General features: G+C 50.7%; 1 protein-coding gene across 1 annotated transcript in view; it reads right to left on the bottom strand.

Annotated features, from left to right (window-relative positions):
• Nucleotides 1-18830, bottom strand: part of CERK (ceramide kinase) — a 50028-nt gene extending 31198 nt beyond the window's left edge. Inside the window, exons 1-2 of the mRNA XM_036760202.1 lie at nucleotides 18611-18830; nucleotides 242-355 (exon numbers count right to left, since the gene is read on the bottom strand). Of these exons, the coding sequence (XP_036616097.1) occupies nucleotides 242-355; nucleotides 18611-18755 (259 nt within the window). The 5' untranslated portion in view covers nucleotides 18756-18830. The remainder of the gene's footprint in view (nucleotides 1-241; nucleotides 356-18610) is intronic.
• Between the last annotated feature and the right edge of the window lie 494 nt (nucleotides 18831-19324).

The raw sequence follows: 19324 nt of genomic DNA, 5'->3' as shown, positions 1-19324 counted from the left end.
CAGCGAGATGCCCATAATAAAGAGGGTGCCTTAATAACCAAAGGAGAAACGCTTTCCTACAAAATTATGCAAAAGACAGAGACGGGACAAAGAACTCACACCGGGAAGTTTTAGGAAAACAACCCACAGGACACTGAGCAAGTCCATTCTGGGCTGACCCAACCCTGCACCAAACTCCCTTTGACAGAGTCTGTCCACTGGCTCCAGCGCCCCAGAAGCCTCGAGACTGCTACACTAGTACCTGTAAAAGCATAAGGCTTTGCCATTTTTTGCCATTTTCCACTATGATAGTGCTTCTCATCAATTTCTGTTTCTTCTACGGTGATAATCTCAGAAACAGGAACTGAACAGGTATCTGTGAAGACAGAAAAATAGTAAGAAAAGCCAGTGTTAAAGGGAGAAATTTATGAGCACAATCAAAGGAGAAAAAAGCCAATGTTCTAGTTTTTATTCATAACATGTTCACGACAGCTAACAATATGATGACCCCATAATAAGCTTTCTGTTCCTTGGCAGAGAAAGAAACCACCCTGGTTGGGAGCAGCTTAGCACACACGGCACACACATTTTCAGAGTCGGCAAGAAGTCACCCATGCACACACAGCTACTGGGCTAAAGGTTAATACCTAAGTTGACTATTTGGAAATCAGAGCTCAAGGAAAAACGTTATTGGTCTTTTTCAAACATCTATCTTAAAAGGGCATCCATTTAGAGAAATCTAAGGAGGGAAGATGGAAGTTGTGGAGGAGACTGAAGAGGAAGGGGCTCTGAGGATTTTCCAAAGCCGCAGGTCCTGAGCGCAATTATAATTAGTAATATTTACGACATGTTCCTCAATACAGACACACTGGTACCAGAGGAGAAGGGAAGAGGGACGGCCTTCCAGGCTTGGGGGACGGCCGATGGAAAGGTCCAGAAATGGGCCTGGGTGGAAGACAGAGTGTCCATTTCCCAGAGCTGTGAGACTGTTGTTAGGGCCAGTTGTGACTGTGCTAAGGCAGAAATCTGATTGGGTCACCCCAGCCCTAGCGCTGGCCCTGTGGGATTCAGAGCTCTTCACAGCCTGGCTCTGTCCTGCTATTCCAGTCTCCTTACCTGGGACTTCCCTCCGGGACTGGCCCTAACAACATCGCTGCTTAGGGCAGAAGGCAGACAACAGAAAGTGGGGCTCTAATGTCTTGTTTCAGCTGGTCTGACAAGAGGTTTGACACTGTCAAATACGCAGAACTACGAGAGATGTTTTCAGTTAAACAAATCTCCTGCTCTAGGCCCTGACAACTATCTATCTCAGGATGGAAGAGTAAAGGAACTTAAGCATACTGCAGACAAAGAGCTTCGGGAAATACCGAGGATTCTGGAGAATGGCAGGCCTCGGCACCCCTTCTCCTTCTCTAAACACAGGAATACTGGGATGGGCTTAAGGATTTCAATGCCTCCCTTCTATCCCCTGCTCTAAGAATAACAGGGCTTTAGCATGAATGGGAATGCCAGGAGCAGGGCCCAGTGGGCCTAGGGAGGCCTGGCTCAGAATCTGGTTTCTGACAGCAGGAAAATCACCTGAGCTCTCTGGTCCTCAGCTCCATCATCTGTCAAGTGAAGAAACAAACAAATATCACCCCCCCCCACATCATTCCCCAAATAGGTCAAAGGATAGGAACAAATGATTTTCAAAAGAAGAATTACAAGCTACCAAAAACCACATAAGAGAATACTCCAAATCACTAACTGACTGTAGGAGGGAAACGCAAATCAAGACCCCAAGGTTCCACTTCAGGCGCAGCTTACTGGCAGAGATGACATAAGTTGGGAACAGTCATGCCAGAGGAGTTGTGGAAAGCTAGGTTCACGGATGCACGGTATATCAGTAAGGCAGAATTCATGACTTCAGAGGTAGCCATGAATATGCCTGAATGGTCCAGAATCACAGGATATAAGGAATTCTCTAAGTAGAAGGCAGAGGAGTTGAAGCATTTATTGAAACTCAAAAGTAGCAGACCCACGGACCTGTGTCCCCAATTTGACATCTTGGCAAGAACCTTACAAAACCAGTATGCCCATCTCACAATAGTGACCAGGAGGCCACAGAAAAACATGGCAGCAAGCCAAGCCATACTGGTGCTTCTCCCACCCCAATGCCAGGGCCCTCCAGCAAGAAGACCACTCACTGGCCTCAAGCCCCTGCTCAGCACTCTCCAGTCTCCACGAGGGTCAATCCTGCCTTTTTGTAGTGCCTGCCGCCGTTGCCGCTGCTTCTGCTGCAATCTCCAAGCTGTGTTCCAGCTAGCTGACTGCTTCCCCTCTCCTTCAGCTCTCAACTGCTCTCTCCAACTCCCTCTTAGCTCTGCTCCAACCATTCAGCAAGCTCCTCCCACCACAGGCTTCCAATGGCTCCAGTCCTAGCCAATCCCCCCAGGACCCTGAGAGCCCCGCCCCCAAAGCCCACTCAAATGGGCCGGGAAGATCTTCCCATTCACTGATTGCCTTTACACACAGCTACTGGGTTCTAGAACCAGGCTGGAACACAATCTGGAATTCTGAGAGGCTAAGATGTTCTTGCCCTTTGAGCCAAGAACTCTAGTACTAGTCACATCCTCTGAGGCTCCATATGAACCCAAATATTTACACCACCACTCTTTGTGACAGCCAAGAATTGGAAACAAGGCGATGGCCACACACATCGTGGTACATAAGTGCAATGGAATGCTCCAGCGCCATAAAAAAACAACAAATACGATGACAAGAGAGAAGCCTGGCAAAGACTTGTACGAACTGATACAAAGTGAAGTGAACAGAGCCAAGCCAATAACACAGATAGTTACTATGATGAAGTCTGGTCCATTTGGAAAAAGAAAAAAGAAAACAGCCCAAAGTATAAAGAACAGCAAGGAAATACCACTGTCCCCTTGCCCCACCCCCTTTGCAGATGACCTCAGGGTCATGGGGGTCTAGGGAGGATGTCGGACAGCTCTGATTTATAGGCTGGTCTTACTAAAGTTCTTTTTCTTATTCTTCTTTCTTTGTTAAAGGGGATGGTTCTCTGAGAGGAGAAAAGAGAAGGATGCAGGAGAAAACTCAGAAAATGGAAATCCCAAAGACACCAACAGAACCTATTCTATTTTAAAAGACCACATGCTATGCATCGTTCCGGGCTCCCTGGGTAAAGCTCCAGGGAGTCAATATATAGATATCTCTGGATGGAAAGCGCCTCAGAAAAGTAATTTGCTGATCCAAGAGAAGCAACAAGATTTGGCAACAAGTCACTCAGCCTCTTGGAGGCCTCAGTTTCCTTGTCTGTAAAATGCCTGGCTGGCCTCTAAGATGACTTCCAACAGCTTCCACAGACCCTAAAGGTTTGCTAAGCACTGGACATATAAGGTCTTATTTGATCTTCACCTAAGGTAGGTGCTATGGTTATCCCCATTTTACAGATCTGACTGAAAAGGAAACTCATCAGGAGCCAGGAGATAAGGAGGCAGAGAGAGTCTGAGTGGCTGGCCCAGAGTCACGTTTGAACACCAGGGTTCCTGACTCTGAGTCCAAGCCAATCCACTGCCCACCTCAAAGCGAAGCGTTCTAGCTCTAAAGTTTGAATCCTCGGAATTGATCTGCTGGGGAATGAGGGAAAGGGAAGTGCCGAGAATAATTCTAAGGGCGTGAGTCCTGCACAAGGAAGAATGCTTGTACCCTTAAGAGAACCAAGGTTAGAAAAAGAGTTAGCAAGATGATTCTAATTCGATGACCGAAAGAAAAACTACATTTCAAGTTTAGAAAATAACTTTAAATCTCAGTGTATTTCTTACTCAAACATATTTACTGCCGTTAAACAATAGGGAAATCTTTTTTTTTTTTAATGTTCTGGGATCATTAAACCCCTGCTCTAAGTGTAGAATTACACAGAGGCCGAGGGAACAAGAAACACGGATCACTCGATTCTGGAGCTAGAGAAGTTTATAGGAACGGAGTCTCCAACTGTAAAATGTGTCAAGAAACCTAAGAATTCACTCGCCTTCTAAAACTATTCCCCAACTTAAATTCTCTGTAAAATATGACAACAGAATCAAAGTCTCTTTTCCCATTTAGGTGACACAATGATGCAGGGTGCAGAGCTTGGAGCATGGAGTCAGAAGAGCTGAGTTCAAATCCTGCCTCATATTTACTAGCTGCATGACCCTGGGCAAGTCATTAAACCCTTTTGGTCTTGGCTTCCTCACTGGTAAATGGATCACTTCGCAATAGGGAACCTGACAAGAGCTGGTGGGCAGGTGAGAACAATACTCTGACCATGCGAACACCGTGGAATCTTTGGCATAGTCTTAAGGAATGATACAGAGTAACCACAGCTATATGTAGGAGGTGAAGCCAGGGATAGCGATAACGGGAATCCTCACACGCTCCACTGATACAGAGCCTCCACTCTGCCCTCCCACCCATCCACAAAGCTACAGTGCAGTGTGTATTCTTCTAAAGGGAAAACAACTCTCAGCCTGAAGCAGGTCAGAAGAACAAAGGACTGACCTGCACGCTGGCTGGAAGGGGAACTATGCCCAGTAAGAGCATCTGAGAGCTCCAGCGACCTCTTAATACGTCCTCAGGGATCACAATAGCCTGGGTTCCCTGAGTATCCCTCCCTAAGAACTATCCAACACCTCACAAATGTGTTTAGACGCATTCAGCATGCATCACTGAGTGTGGATGCCTCTACGCCGGTCTAGAGACGGCAGTGTCCTCTCTGTCCTTCCTGAGTTTCCTAATTCTGGGGGTGGGGGGAGGGTGCCCTTCTCTGTGGCTGTGGTCACCATGTCTTCTGTCCCTCTGGCTTGGCATTCCAGGCTTCTCTGCATTCTGCATGTTTGTCATTTCTTACCACCCAGGAGAATTCTAGCCTGCTCCTGAACAGACATTCCCCCGTTGAGAGGCACCCATCCTTCCCCATTCTTTGCCAGCACTGCTCTCCAAGCTGCACCATGGCCTTTCTCAGGGCCGTGCCCCAGGCATGTTGGCATCCCTGGAGCAGGGGAGCTTGTTGCAGCCCTGGCACTTATTACTCCGGGAGGACGGCTCCTCCCAGAACCTCCACTGAAGGAGGGCATCCAGACCTGACATACTACACTCCCCTCCGGGCTGCATACTTGACTTTACTATGCTCACATGCTAGAGACCCCCCCCTTTCCAACTCCCTGGTGTTTGTTCTCCCCCTCCCCCCATTAAAATGTAACTTCTTTGAGGGAAGGGTCTGTCTGTCTTTCTGCTCCTATGTCTTATTCCCAGCACTCAACACGAGCCTGGTACATAGTAAGAGTTTAATGAATATTTGCTGACTGACAAAAAGCTGCTCTGAACATGTGGTCAGATCTGTGAAGGAACGAGGTTGGAGAGTTCATCTCCTGCAAAGCCTCTGGTAAGGGGAGTTTCGGAGCCGTTTTCAAATCTAGCCAAAGGCAAGTCAGCTTTAAAATCCCTTTTCTCCATCTTGGAAAAAAGGTTCAGTGAAGCCACTTCCACTAAGCCCGAGGGTCTGCCCTAGGAGATGGGAAGAGCAGTGGGTGAAGCTAATATTCACCTAACACTTAAGGGTTTATGAAGCACTTTACATAAACGATGTCACCCTTTACCCAGGACAATCCAGTGGGTCCCACTTTATACTTGGGAAAACCAAGACTGAAACATTAAATGACTTGCCCGACTCTGAACCCTATCTTCTGGTCTCCCAGTCACAAAGCCAGCCCATTGCCACGATGGAGAGGGCTCAGAAACAGAATTAGCTAGTGCCAACGTCTACCCCGAACTTCCATCCTACATTACCAGCTGCCTCCTGGACACCTTGAACTCAACACATCCAAAGGAGAACTCAGCCCCTTTTCTTCCAAGCCTGCCCTTCTCCCAAAACACCCCAATTTCTGTCTAAGGTATTACCATGGTCATAGGTTCAATCCTAACTCCCCCTCATCCCTCATATCCTATCACCCAAAAGCCATCATCCCAAGGAACAATGCCTCTGAAGAAGGGGCCAGCCATCCTCTATGCCACCAACAGGGCAGGCCAGCCAGCCTCACCTGAGCTTCAAGGCCCTCTCAGGCTGTCACAGCCACCACTGCACGGACACTGGCTGACAGCCCAGGACCCCCTGCCCAGCTCCTGCAACCACCCTCCTGGGGAGAAACCCTTTTGGAGACGTAACCACAGCTACTGAAAACCTAGAAAACAGAGGTCTCGAAGCCAAAATCCTTGGCACTGTCAAGCGGTTCACTGGCAGAAACAGACACACCAGCAGCTTTGCCACCGTACTTACAGCACATGCACTTAATGTACTCTGCCATCTGAATCACAACCGAAACTCACTGTGAAAAGAAAAAAAAATCTTCCCATCAAATTTTCTCTAATAAAAGTCTGCTCTCCAAGACATTCTGCAATAAACGGCCAAGGAGATGAACAAATATTTTTGAAAAGGATCCCCAACAACCCCAGAAAAGACTGCTCTCAGGCACGGAGACTCTAATAGCTCAGAGGCTCTTACTCTCATCCAGCAAACTGGCAAAGAGATCATAAAGAGGTCCAAATCTTCAATGCTGGAGAAGACTAATGTCTTTCAACAATTCCGGAAAACAAATAGGAATGAATCCCCAAAGTGCCTAAGATTTCTATGCCCTGGGTCTCAGAGATCCCACTGCTGGGCACATTCCCACAGAGGACAAAGACAGTGAGACAAACACCAAAACAATCCCATCAGCACTTTCCACTGCAGCAAAAAGCTAACGACAGTGAATTATGCCAGATGGGCAAATGGCTACAGAATTGTGGTATGATGGGATACAACTTTAAAAGTTACAGGCTGAATTTATTTGACTTAAAAGGAGAAGCTGTAAGCACAGTAACATGTATAATCTCCTCCTTCTGCTCTATTTTGGAGGCGGAAATGCTCACTTTAGTTGCTACTACGTTCAGAATAAAATCTAAGTGAAAAGATTAAGATTACATGAAATAGGATTGGGCCGCCAGGGGACCAGGGAAGCAGGACTTGCATTGTTAGAGGAAGGATCCCCATACCAAGGAAATGACAAACAGAAGGAATTACAGGAACCTTAGGAAAACTTCTCTGAACTGATGCAGAGCTGAGGAAGAAGAGAGAAACAGGAAGGACCCTAAAACCTTACACACAAACTATGTCAGCCTAGCAGATGTATTTCTGTCCTTTCAGTGACCCAGGGCACAGCTGCACAGATTGTCAGACCTGTTCCACACTAAGGCTTCTGGAGAAGGGGCAGGGGGCAGCTAATTTCAAAATAGGTGCACCAAAACAGCAGAGGCTTCCACAGAAACTGAAGAGAAACAAAAACTCCAACATTCCACTTTCTGGAAGGCAGAGAGAGCGCCCAAGCAGCAGCCAGTTACTGCACTCTTCCGAGGGAGATAAGGTACACGCACAAGAAAAACCCAGGAAGTGAGGAACAAGCCCAAAGCAAGGCAGGAGCTCCAAATTCCAGGCTCCTGTAAAAGCTGGGAGGGGTAATAATATCCTGTTGCTTCTGGCTGCTTCTTGTAATTGGCCAAAGCCCTCAAGCCAGTCCAGCAGGTTATCTCCAGTTTTCAATTCTCTTCAGGGCTGACTCTCCTCTACCATATTCTCAACAAAGCTAAGTATAATTATCTGAAGTCTGAGTAACTCCTGGCTTCCCCCAGAAATCCGACCAACAGCATCATCACATTTCCTAAGGCTGGAAGTTTTGGGGATGGCCTTTTGGGAGCTTCCCATTTTTAGCTCCTTTCTTCCCTAGAATAGAAGCTGCTTGAGGACAGAGGCTCAATTTCTTTTTGCTTGCATTTGTACTCCTGGGTGCTTAGCACTGTGCCTGGCACACAGCAAATGCTTAATACAGGCCTTAACTAGCTTAGTATTAATAGGAATAATTTTCAACTGCCTTTCCTTGTAGGTCTCCAAGTCGATCCCGCTTCGACACTAGAGCTAACGAGAGACTGAACTCTCCCAGGTGGTTCAGTGGCTACAGTAGAGACCTGGAGGCAGAAAAGACCTGAGCTCTTTTTAACCTCAAACGCTAACTAGCTGTGTGCCTTGGGCAAGTCCCTTAACCACTCTCTGCCTCGTTTTCCTCACCTGTGAAACGGCAATGTTCATAGCACTTACCCGAGGACTGCTGGGAGATATCTGCAAAGTGCCAAAGCCATGCTAGCTTTCATCATGTGGAGCATTTTATACCATTGTATATCACTTTTAATTTCAACCAGACCCAGAGCCTGAATTAATGAGTAACTGGATGAAGATCCAGGACCTGGGCTTCTTTGTTCTCTAAAGTTTGCTCCGGAAATACCCTCACCTCTGTCAACAAGGCCAGATATCTGTTAGCCATTAAAGGATGAGACCCTAACCCCAAGAGAGGCTACCTCGGGCATATACTATGTCATGGAACGTTAATAAGACACAGAGATGCTGGGCTATAGTTTTAACTGACCTTTGTCAACATTCTTTACAACCCTATCCCATTAAGGGAAATCCTCTTCTTGTATCATGGTTAAACATGCATGCGATCATAAATTTGAGTAACATGCTGAATTGTGATTGTCTCCAGGCATGCTGCTCTGCTGCTGGCTAACAAGGATTCATTTCAAGATCGGCTCCCTCCTTCTTCTGACCAGAAGAGCTTTAAATGAAGGCAGGGCTATTATTACCCTGAGCCTGCCGCCCTTGGAAGAGTGGACTGATTTAGCTCACCCATAAGCCGTGCCAAGCAGGCACCTCCAGGAAATCCTCTGAATGTAGATCTTCTGGCCCTGCTAGACATGCAAATGAAGGACATACAAATGTATTCAATTTTCTGTAAGTACAGTGGCCACACAACATTGGATTTATGGCTTCCAAAAGGTAAAAAATGAAAAATATCTGACATTTGGCCACAGAATTTACTGCAAAACTGACAATGAACCCCAAAGAACTAGGACTCTATTTCTACAAACATGGGAAGTGGAGAGAGGGGAGACCTGGACAGGCCCAAGGACTGCCTGTGGTGTGTGGCCACAGCCTAGAGACTGCCTCGCTTTTGTATCTGCACCTCCCTTCTCTAGCACAATGCCAGAACCATCTCGGACAGCTTACATTACCTCTACAATCCCTACCAGCTCTCAATCTGTGATCCTATGATCAATAAAACCAAGCATATCTATTTTACTGCTGTTTACAGTTGGAATGTATTTTTTCAACATATAAAATAACCCCCTCCTCCACTGCCTCTTTCAAGTGTGGAAGAGATCCTGGGATCTCAAAAAACGATGCCAGCATCAAGTTCTGGTAAAATCTGAGGAGAAAGAAAATACTTGGGGGACAGGAGGAGGAGAGGAAGGAAATCAGCAATGGTCTAAAGTGGTGCCCGAGTGAAACCTTGGATGAGAAAGAGTTGAACAGAGATAAAGAAGAATCGGCCAGTCATGTGGCACTTATTTAAGCACTTACTATGTGCCAGGCACAGTGATAAGCCCTGGTGACACCAAGAAAGACGAAAGACCATCCCCACCCTCCAGAAGCTCCCAGTCTTTGGGCGGGGGGGATGGATCCCCCCACCATCCCCTTTCCCCTTCCTTTCTCGTAGGGCTAGACAGATTTCTATATCCCACTGCCTGTATATCTTATTTCCCAGTTACGTGTAAAAAATTTTTAACATTTGTTTTCAGAACTTTGAGTTCTACATTCTCTCCCTTCTTCCCTTCCCACCCGCCCTTGAGAAGGCAAGCAATTCAATAGGAGTTAGAGATTGTAGTGTTTCACAAAACACTCCCATAGTCATGTTGCGAGACACTTATTTCCCTCCATCCTATCCTGTCCCCCTTTATTCACTTTTCTCCCTTGACCCTGTCCCTTTTCAAAAGTGTTTGCTTTTCATTACCTCCTCCCCTGATCTGCCCTCCCTTCTATCATCCCCCTATCTGCTACCCCCCTACTTTCCTGTAGGGTAAGATAGCCAATTGAGTGTGTTATTCCCTCCTGAAGCCAAATCCGATGAGAGCAAGGTTCACTCATTCCCCCTCACCTGCCCCCTCTTCCCTTCCTACAGAAATGCTTTTTCTTGCCATTTTTGTGTGAGATAATTTACCCCATTCTATCTCTCCCTTTCTCCTTCTCCCAATATATTCCTCTCTTACCCCATAATTTTTTAGACATCATACAAGGGCAGACAACTCTATACAAAGAAGCAATACACAAGATACATTAGGAGGACTCTCTGAAGGAAGACACAAAGATTAGGGAGGACTGGGAAAGATCTGAACAAGCTAGCATGTGAGACTTGAAGGTGGCCAGGGCAGCTGGGAGGTACAGAAGATGGGGGGGGGAAGGGAGAAGGGGGGCAAGGGAGAAGGGGGGGAGAGAGAGAGAGGAGATGGAGAGGAAGAGGGAGAGAGAGAGGGAGAAAGAGAGAGAGAGAGGGAGAGGGAGAAAGAGAGGGAGAGGGAGGGAGGGAGGGAGAGAGAGAGAGAGAGAGAGAGAGAGAGAGAGAGAGAGAGAGAGAGAGAGAGAGAGATATCCAAGCATGAAGGGACAGCCAGAAAGGCTGCTCCAAGTCGGAGGAGACAAAGTGGAGGCCAGAATGGCTGGATCACAGACTACCTGGAGCCTGCCAGTACGGAGGAGGCCAGATTAAGAAGGGGTTTGGAAGCTAACCAGAGGATTTTCCATTTCATTCTGGAGTAATAAGGAGCCACTGCAGTTTACTGGATGGGGGGGGGAGGCTCACAGTCCACTTAGGAAGTGGATAATGGGCTGGGGGGCGAGGGAGGAGAGACCTGAGGCAGGGAGGCTGCTGTACCAGGCACAGTGATCCCGAGGGACTGGGGGGGGTGGGGCGGAGAGGAATACACGGCACAGAGTCTGCAGGACTCAGGATGAGGTCTGTCTGGGACATGTCTAGCGAATGTCCACTTGGAGACGTCTGAAAGGCAGCTGGAGATGAGACTGGAGGTCAGTAGAGAGGGTGGGGCAGGACGGGTAGATCTGAGAATCATCAGCACAGAGACGGTCACTGGACCATGGGTGCTGAGGAAGTAAAGTACTTTAGAGGAAGAATAGAGAGTGAGAGGACTGAGAATGAAGGCACTGATCCGTAGGGGCCTTTTCAAGGAGTTAGTCACAAAGAGGATGACCGTCAGCAGGGATGGAAGGCTCAAGTGAGGGGTCTTTGGAGGGTGAGGGATGTAAGGGCATGTCTGGAGGCAGGAGAGACTGAAATAAGTGAGACAGGAAGGAGGACAGAGGGGGATCTGTTGGAGGAGATGGGGTAGAAGGGGACACTCCAGCACAGAGGGGTCAGCTCGGTCTAGAGTCAGGCCACCTCATCATGTGAGATGGGGGTGAAGGACAAGAGGGGCAGAGGGCATTTGAGAGCCAGGAGGTGAGGAAGAGGAGAGAAGAGGGAGCTCACGACACACAAACAGGAGGCAATGTTCTCAGCTGAGAGTGGGGACAGGGGGAGCCATGGGAGGTCTGAGGAGGGAGGAGAAGGGGTGAAGAGCTGCAGTAGAAACTGAGTTGATGAAGGAGGTAAGGTAGGACTGCCACGCCACAGCAAGGGCCCAGGAGACTGGGCAACATCCATCTGCAGTGGACCCAGTCAGAACACGAGTGAAGTGTCCTCCACTTCGTTCAGCAGCACATGTGTAGGGAGCGAAGGTAGTAGAGTGGGAGTCATGCCAGGCTGGGCCAGGCATAGCTGGCAAAGTGATAAGGAGGTTAATGGTTCAGGAAAAGAAGTTGGTGTCAAGGTGAGCTGATTCACCAAAGGGTCAAGATGGGGAAGAGAAGAGTGTGACCAGTACCCAGGTGAGAGTTTGGGACAGAACTAAGGGGCCAGGAGATTAGTACAGTGTGGATGGTAAGGGAAGGCAGAGGGAGCAATTGGGTGCCAGGAAATTATGGCTGGAGGAGGGGATTTGGCAGTTCTTGAACATTTGGAGGTGGGATGCAGGACATGACTGTGTTTGTGTGTGACTGAGATGGGATGGAGGAGTAGGTCATGAGGCCTCTGCAAAGCCGAATCACTGACACTCCCTGGGCCCCAGCCTATCTGTGAAATGGGGAAGTAGGGCAAGCTGCCCTCTGAACTCCTCTCAAGTATACAAGCCTCTGATCTCTTTCCCATCTAGATTCCGTCCTTCTTTCAGGGGCTCCTGTACCAAGACTTATTTCTCAACAGCTTCAACCCACAACGGTGTGTACTGTCTTTTAACCCGGGGTCCTTGAACTTTATTTTTAAGGAATATTTTAATAATTGAATATCAGCATCACCAGCATCCTTTGTAATCCTATGGACACGATTTTATGCATCTGAGAGCATTATTTGCTGAGGAGGCCACAGGCTGCCTCAGACTTATAATGTATCCACTATGCGCTAGGCAGACTCCTTTCACAAAAACCTCCAGGTTGTTGGAGGGCTGATGACCAAGGGTATCAAGGAAAGCTTTGTAGAAGAGGTAAGAGGTGAGGGTGAGCTGATCTGCAAAGGAAGAGGCAGGGATGAGGAGAGAGAGCAAGCCAGGAAAAGCTCACTCCAATGCAAAGTGCCCAATGATGGAACATGGGGACAGGAGATCTCTCCTAGTCAAACTAAGGCCACAGAGTGGTTGGGAGAATATGGGAATGAAGGCTGGGAAGGCAGATTTGGAGGGACACTGTGGAAAGCCTTAAACCAGACTCCCTTTGGTGTCTCAGTAATGTTCCACCCTACCCCACACCAAAAGAAATACTGAAGGGTTCTGTTTATTAAAGAGTTAGGCCTAAAAACTGAATTAGGTAGTTCTGTCCTAACAATTAGTAGCTATTTGGAAAAATCCTATTTTTATTTCACTCTCAACTAAGCACAATCACTAAGAGCTTGTGGGTGCCTGCAGGCTGGGCACAGCCACTTTCATTTCCTGTTCTACAGTGGATTTCACACGGCCCTCGGTTTTGTTTTTAATCACAGTAATCCTGAAAGTCCTGCTTCACAAAGATGTGACGTCGGAGTGACGTTGGAAGTAGAAAGTTCCAGAAGCTACCGGCACGGTTGAAAGTACAGCTAAACAAAAAATGTCCCTCAAACATTGACTGGCGCCTTAGCATCATGAGCCATAGAATACATCACCGGCCTCTCAGATGTCTGTAAATCTTCAAGGTCTCTATAAGCATCCACTATTAAGCAAAGCGGCAAACCTAAGTTTCTTGGGAGGGAAAGCCTCCCTCACAACCCAACAGAACAGGCTCTCTTTCTGGTCTCAGCAGCTGAGGTGCTAATCGGGTGTGAGCCTGGCTGGCTCGAAAGGCCTCTAGGAGGAGGATTGGTTTGGTGGCCGTGGGGAAGATGGACTGGAAAGGGGGGGCCCAAGCAGGACCACTGGACCCCTGGGTGCACTGTCTCCCTAAAAGACAGCAATGCTTTTTACAACGGAGAAATGAGCTTTGACGGGCAGTGTGTTAAAGAACACACTAGGGTTGCGTAAACTACTTGGCAAACTTAGAACCTGTTTGAAGAGAAAATGCACAAAGGCAGAGAAGGCATTCAACAGCAGCAGCTGCTTTCTCGTTCGAGTATCAGTGGTCACAAGAGATAAGCTGGCCAGACCATGTACGTTCCTGCAAAGATGAACATCCAACAACTCGACTGTGGAATCCGACGAGATTACGCTAGACTCGCCCTCCCGCTTCTCTAACTCCTCGGTCCTCTCTGCAGGTTTGACAGGCCAGCTTCCTCACACACGACCCATTTCCCCTCTGGGCCTTTGCCCTGGCTGGGCCCCATACACTGAGTGTACCCCCAGGTCTTCAGAGTCTTCAAGCAGGGACTGGGACAGTTTGGGAAGATGATGGAGAAGGTCCCCTGGTCCAGGAGAGCCTCTCGGGGCCTGCCTTCCTCTGTGAGGGGGCTGCCATCTCTCCCTCCGCACTGAGTATGGTGCTTACCTTGGCCCCACTGGGCCACCTCATACCCTGGTGACTTGTCTGCCAGGCATCCTTCTCGTCCCCCATTACAGTATAAGTGCCTATGCCAGTAATCTTTTTTAATCTTTGTATCCCTAGCTCATAAAGAGATCTCCATCAAGTGAGAGAGAGAAAATAAACAGAAGAAATGACTGGAGTCAGTCAAAGATATTCCCCCGAATGAGAATGAGCAAAAATTACATCGGGGTTTGGGGGAGGTGCTCATCTAAGAGTTCCTGGAGGAAGGCACCCAGGGTGGGTAAAACAGCCCGGCAAAGGTCAACTCTGGGCCTGGCCCCTGGAGGGCCTTCTAGGCCAAGCTGAGTCTGCAGTGGACTTCTCCTCTCTACCAAGAACACGGGATTTAGAGCCGAAGGCAACCTCAGATGAAGGATTCTAATGCTCTTCGATTTACAGATGCCAAGAGGGAGGCACAGAGATATTAAGCAAGTGGCCCAAAGCAACCCCAGCTCCCCCAGGCCAGAGCAGGCAGGTAAGTGCAGGTGTGTCTGTGCTCTCAGACTTCAAGTCTTGTTGGAAATGGTATTTCTCACCTACAGGAAGGGCGCTGGGTCTTAACCCTGCTAGTCACTAACTCAGGCCTCCCGCCTCCAGACCTACCATCTTTACATCAAGAGGCTGGCCCCTTTCCTGCTCTAAACTTTTTGAAAATAAGAGAGAATCAATGTGTTTTGAAGATGCCATGACTTTTCCAGAATTCCAAATAAATGGGGAACTATGGTTTAGAAAGTACTACTGGGGCAGCTGGGTGGTGCAGTGAGTAGAGCACTGGCCCTGGAATCAGGAGGACCTGAGTTCAAATCCGACCTTGGACACTTGACACATGCACTAGCTGTGTGACCTTGGGCAAGTTACTTAACTCCAATTGCCCTGCCCCCCAAAAAAAGTACTACCATCATCTCCCATGGAATCCACACAGATGTTTGTGATGAGTACCCTTGAGGCCGTGAGCACATCTCACACCTTCGCAGGCCTATCCCCCAAGATGTGCCCTCCAGTATCACAGAGGATGGCCCTGAAGAATGTTCTGCCAGACAACGAATATGAATGGTTCCGACCAAAATGAAAGCAGACCTCAGAATCCACCACATCCGGCCCAAGCACACGGTCCAAGCCAGGATTAGCAAGGCCAGAAATACAGAGGCACTGCTCTGATGGCAAGAAAGACTAGACTCTCCAAATCCAAAGTGTAGACTGCTCAGAGGTTGGAAAAATGCGACCACCGTGGCCTATACAAGGAACAGGGGTAGAAATAGCAACCCAGGGACCTCTTGGGAATCCACTGGCAGGTTGGGCCTAAGTCCTGTTCACCAGAGAGAAACCACATCTTTCCAACGCTGCTAAAAAGACCCAGCTCTGAGAGCCCGTGGTGCTCACCTGCTCCACACCTCTAGCAAATGCACTGACTGACCAGCTTTCATCACAAAAGCATGCCAGAGCCACTGAGAAAGAGGAGCAGAAAGAGCTCCATCAATTTCTGCTTTGCCAATGGCCAATCCAACTGGCCTCGTGGAGCTGTGGTATCAACAAAGAAGGCGGCCAGCCTGAAGCCTTTGTGGCAAAGATGCAGAGCCCTCCAGCAGCAGCCATGGGGCAGGAGGTCCAGGCTGTCACCTACAGAGAGCAGTCCTTGTAAACATTCTATCAAGTTCCATAATCAGACCCTGCTCCTGTGGACTCTTCTGGGGAGTGCTGATCACCACGGGGTGTGATAAAACTCACGTAAATATGAGGTGTTCTGCACACTTACTCAAGAACTCAACTCCAACCAGGTCGGAGATGTTATGTTCCCTACAGCCATCCCCCATCACGTGGTTTCCATCAGTCTCACCTGGTGCTCTGACGCCATATGACCTCAGTCCTCTCCTACAAATGCTCAGACCCCCTGTCTTTGTCTGGCCTCGTGTCAAAAAGCAATCGAGGCTGCTCAGAAAACATGGGACAAGTCACATGAAGAGCTTCTGCCTCACTGGCCTATGTGTCAATGGCAGCCAGGCAGGACAAGGACAGAAGCAGGGCAGATCTCTGCTCTGCTAGCATTCACTTCTGTCATAAACAGCCTCCAATCCTTCACTCGCATAGGAAATCCCTGGAAAAAGCTTCACAAGCAATGACCCAGAGTACTTGGGATTTATTTGTTCTGCCAAGCCAGGCAAAGGCTAAGCAAAACACCATAAACCAGATTCAAATAATACCTCACTCACACAGTACTTCAGTCTCAAAATGTGCATTAGCCCATTTTTGTCATCCTAACAATCCCATGGGGTCAGTCAATAAACAGCTATTAAATGTCTACCACAAAGCAGGCAGGGTGCCAAGCACTGGGGATACAGAGAAAGGCAAAAGACAGCCTCTGCCCTCAAGGAGCTCCCGGTCTGACTGGGGAGACAACACGCAAAAGTATGTACAAACAGGCGATATGCAGCCTAAGTAGAAAATGATCCCAGGAGAGGCAGCTGGGTGGCAGAGTGGATAGAATGTCAGGTTGGGAGTCTGAAGTTCAAGTCCAGGCTCAGACACTTACCAGCTATGTGACCTTGGGCATGCCTCTTAGCCCTATTTGCCTCAGTTTCCCCATCCGTAAAATGAGCTGAGGAAGGAAATGGCAAAACCACTCTGGTGTCTTTGCCAAGAAAACCTCAAATGGGATCGAGAAGATGCCATGACTTTTCCAGAATTCCAAATAAATGGGGAACTATGGTTTAGAAAGTACTACCGGGGCAGCTAGGTGGTGCAGTGAGTAGAGCACTGGCCCTGGAGTCAGGAGGACCTGAGTTCAAATCCGACCTTGGACACTTGACACATGATCGAAACGACTGAACAACAAAAATCAACAGAAGGAAACAATAGGATTCAGGAGAATTGAGAAAGGCTTTCTAATAAAGCTAGGATTTTAACTGGGCCTTAGATAAGTAGGCCAGGGGGCAGAGATGCGGGGCGGGAAGGATGAGTTCCAGGCATAGGGGATGGCTGTGCCAGAAATGGAGTGTCTTGTTCAACAAAAGTTTGGAGGTTGGCATCACTGGATCAGAGTACATGGGGTGGGGTAAGAGTAGAGGGGAGGTATCTGTGCAGGGGGGGGTGTAGTGAAAGAGACTAAGTCAAACAGGATGCCAGGGCGCAAGAGCCTGGGTGACGGGCAGTGCCCACCATAGTCATAGAAGAGCTGGGGAGGGGGGTGGTGGTAATGAGTTCAGTTTTGGACATACTGCTTTTAAGATGTCTCATGGACATCCAGTTGGATATGTCTGAGAGGCAGCTGGAGAGAGCCTGGGGCAGGAGAGGGAGATCCGAAAACTGCCAGCAGAGAGGTGGTCATGACATCCCTGGGAGCTGAGGAGGTCACCCAGTGAAGCAGGATAGAGGGAAAAGAGCGGAGGGCCCACAACTGAATCCTGGGAGCCACCTGAAATTAGAGGGAGGATCCAGTAAAGGAGACTGAAGAGAGATCAGACAGGAAGAGGAAGAAGAGGAGGAGAGGAGAGAGAAAGAGAGGGAGGGGAGAGAGGGAGAAAGAGAGGAGACAGAGAGAGAGCAGAGAGAGACGGAGAGAGAGAAGAGAGGGGAGAAGGAGACAGACAGACAGACAGACAGGAGAGGCCCTCCAGGAGGAGGCAATGGTCAGTGTCCAGGCTGCAGAGGCATCAAGGAGCACGAGGTTGGAGGAAAGGCGTTGGGCTTTGACCTAAGAGATGGTTGTGTCTTTGGGGAGGATCGTCACCTTTACCTGACCTAAGAGAGAAGTGAGACCAAGTGGGTGTCCTGGGTCCAAGGCCTGCAGCTCCCCTGGGCCCTCAGGGCATCTAGTCCAGCCTGCTCCGAAGCTGGCTGGGAAGGGCCGAGGAAGGAGGAGGCCCCAGGTTCTCTGGGCCCCGATCTGGGGCTCTCGGGGCTCTTCTCTTTCCCGGGGGCTGCGATGCGCTCCGAGCGCGCCCCTTTCTCACCCTGGAAGGGAGCTGCTAATCATCCCCATTCTGCGGACGAACAAGCCGAGGCTGGGCACGGCGATCCGCCCCGGACCCCGCTGCAGCAGGGGGCAGCCTCCAGGGCCCGGAACCGCGGGTGCCGCCGCAGCGCGGGCCCGGGCAGGGCTGGAGGAAGCGCCAGTGACGGACGGACACCAGACGCGGGGACTCGGAGAAGCAAGGAGCGCAGGGCGCCCCCCGCCCCGGCGCTGCCCCCCGGGGGCTCCAGGTTCCCCCCCCCCCACAGTCCCGGGCCTCTGGCCGGCAGGACAGCCGGGGGGGAGGGGCAGGGGCCGGCAGGACGGCCGGGGGGAGGGGCAGGGGCCGGCCATCCGCGTCGAGCCAAGCGATAAGGGCACAAGGCCGAAGGGCGTCCTGGGGCGCGCGCAGGAGAAGCCGGGCCCGGGGAACTCCCCGCCGTCCTGTTCGCAGTCAGGACCCCGGCCCGCGCTCACAGAGGAGGCTGCTTCAACCGACCTCGGCGGGGGGGGTCCCAGCTCGCTACCCCGCGGCCGCGACCCCAACCCCGCCCCGCCCCCCAGTGCTTGAGCCGCAGCCCCTTCTCCCCTCCCCTCCAGAGGGACGGGGGCGGGGCGTCGCAACCCCGGGGGTCAGGAAAGGGTGATCCCGGAGGGGGGCGAGCGCGCTCATCCCTCCGCGCACGCGCACTCACCGGGCCCCGGGGTCGGCGCCGCGGCCGGGCCGGGGTCGGGCTCCGAGGCGGGCCCCCAGAGCAGCAGCGCCCGCGGGCGGTCGAGGCTGAGCAGGCAGCGGCGCCGCTTGAGCCACAGCTGGGGCGGGCCCGGCTCGGCTTCCATGGCGGCCCCTGGGCCCGGCCGCGCCGCCCTCGCTCCGACACTCGACTCTCTCTATCTCTCTCTCTCTCCCCTGACGGCCGGGCCGGGGGCGCGCGCGCGCGTGGCCGGCGCCGGGGCCGGGGGCGGGGTTCCGGGTAGCGGTCCCCTCCCCACCCCCACCCCCCGCCGTCAGGGGTCCGCGCGGGGGCAATGCGTCATCACGTACGCAAAGCAGACTCCCTCCCAACCCGCCGGGGAGGGGGCGGGGCAGGGGGCCCTAACCAATGAGCGTGCCAGACCCTCCCGCAGGGGCGGGGCGGAGCGGAGCCGAGACCAGAAGCTTTCCGAAGGCGTTTCCGCGCTAGCGGGGGCAGGAGGAGGGGCGGGAGGACCCAGTGACAGCGTCAGAGGGTCCCCGAGGGGCTGGACGGGGCAGACAATGACCTTTCCAAAAATACTTCGGCGTGGGCGGGGCCAAAGCGTAACAAAGCGGGTGGGGGCACGAAGAACCGGGGAGACGCCGGAGGGTTCCGAAGGGGCGGGGCGAAACCAAAACAACGACCTTTCCGAAGGCACAACGACGTAGGCGG

The sequence above is a fragment of the Trichosurus vulpecula genome, chromosome 5 (assembly GCF_011100635.1).
Source record: "Trichosurus vulpecula isolate mTriVul1 chromosome 5, mTriVul1.pri, whole genome shotgun sequence".
NCBI lineage: Eukaryota > Metazoa > Chordata > Mammalia > Diprotodontia > Phalangeridae > Trichosurus > Trichosurus vulpecula.
The sequence above is the reverse complement of the archived record's forward strand: the minus strand, read 5'-3'. Positions and strand labels throughout refer to the sequence as shown.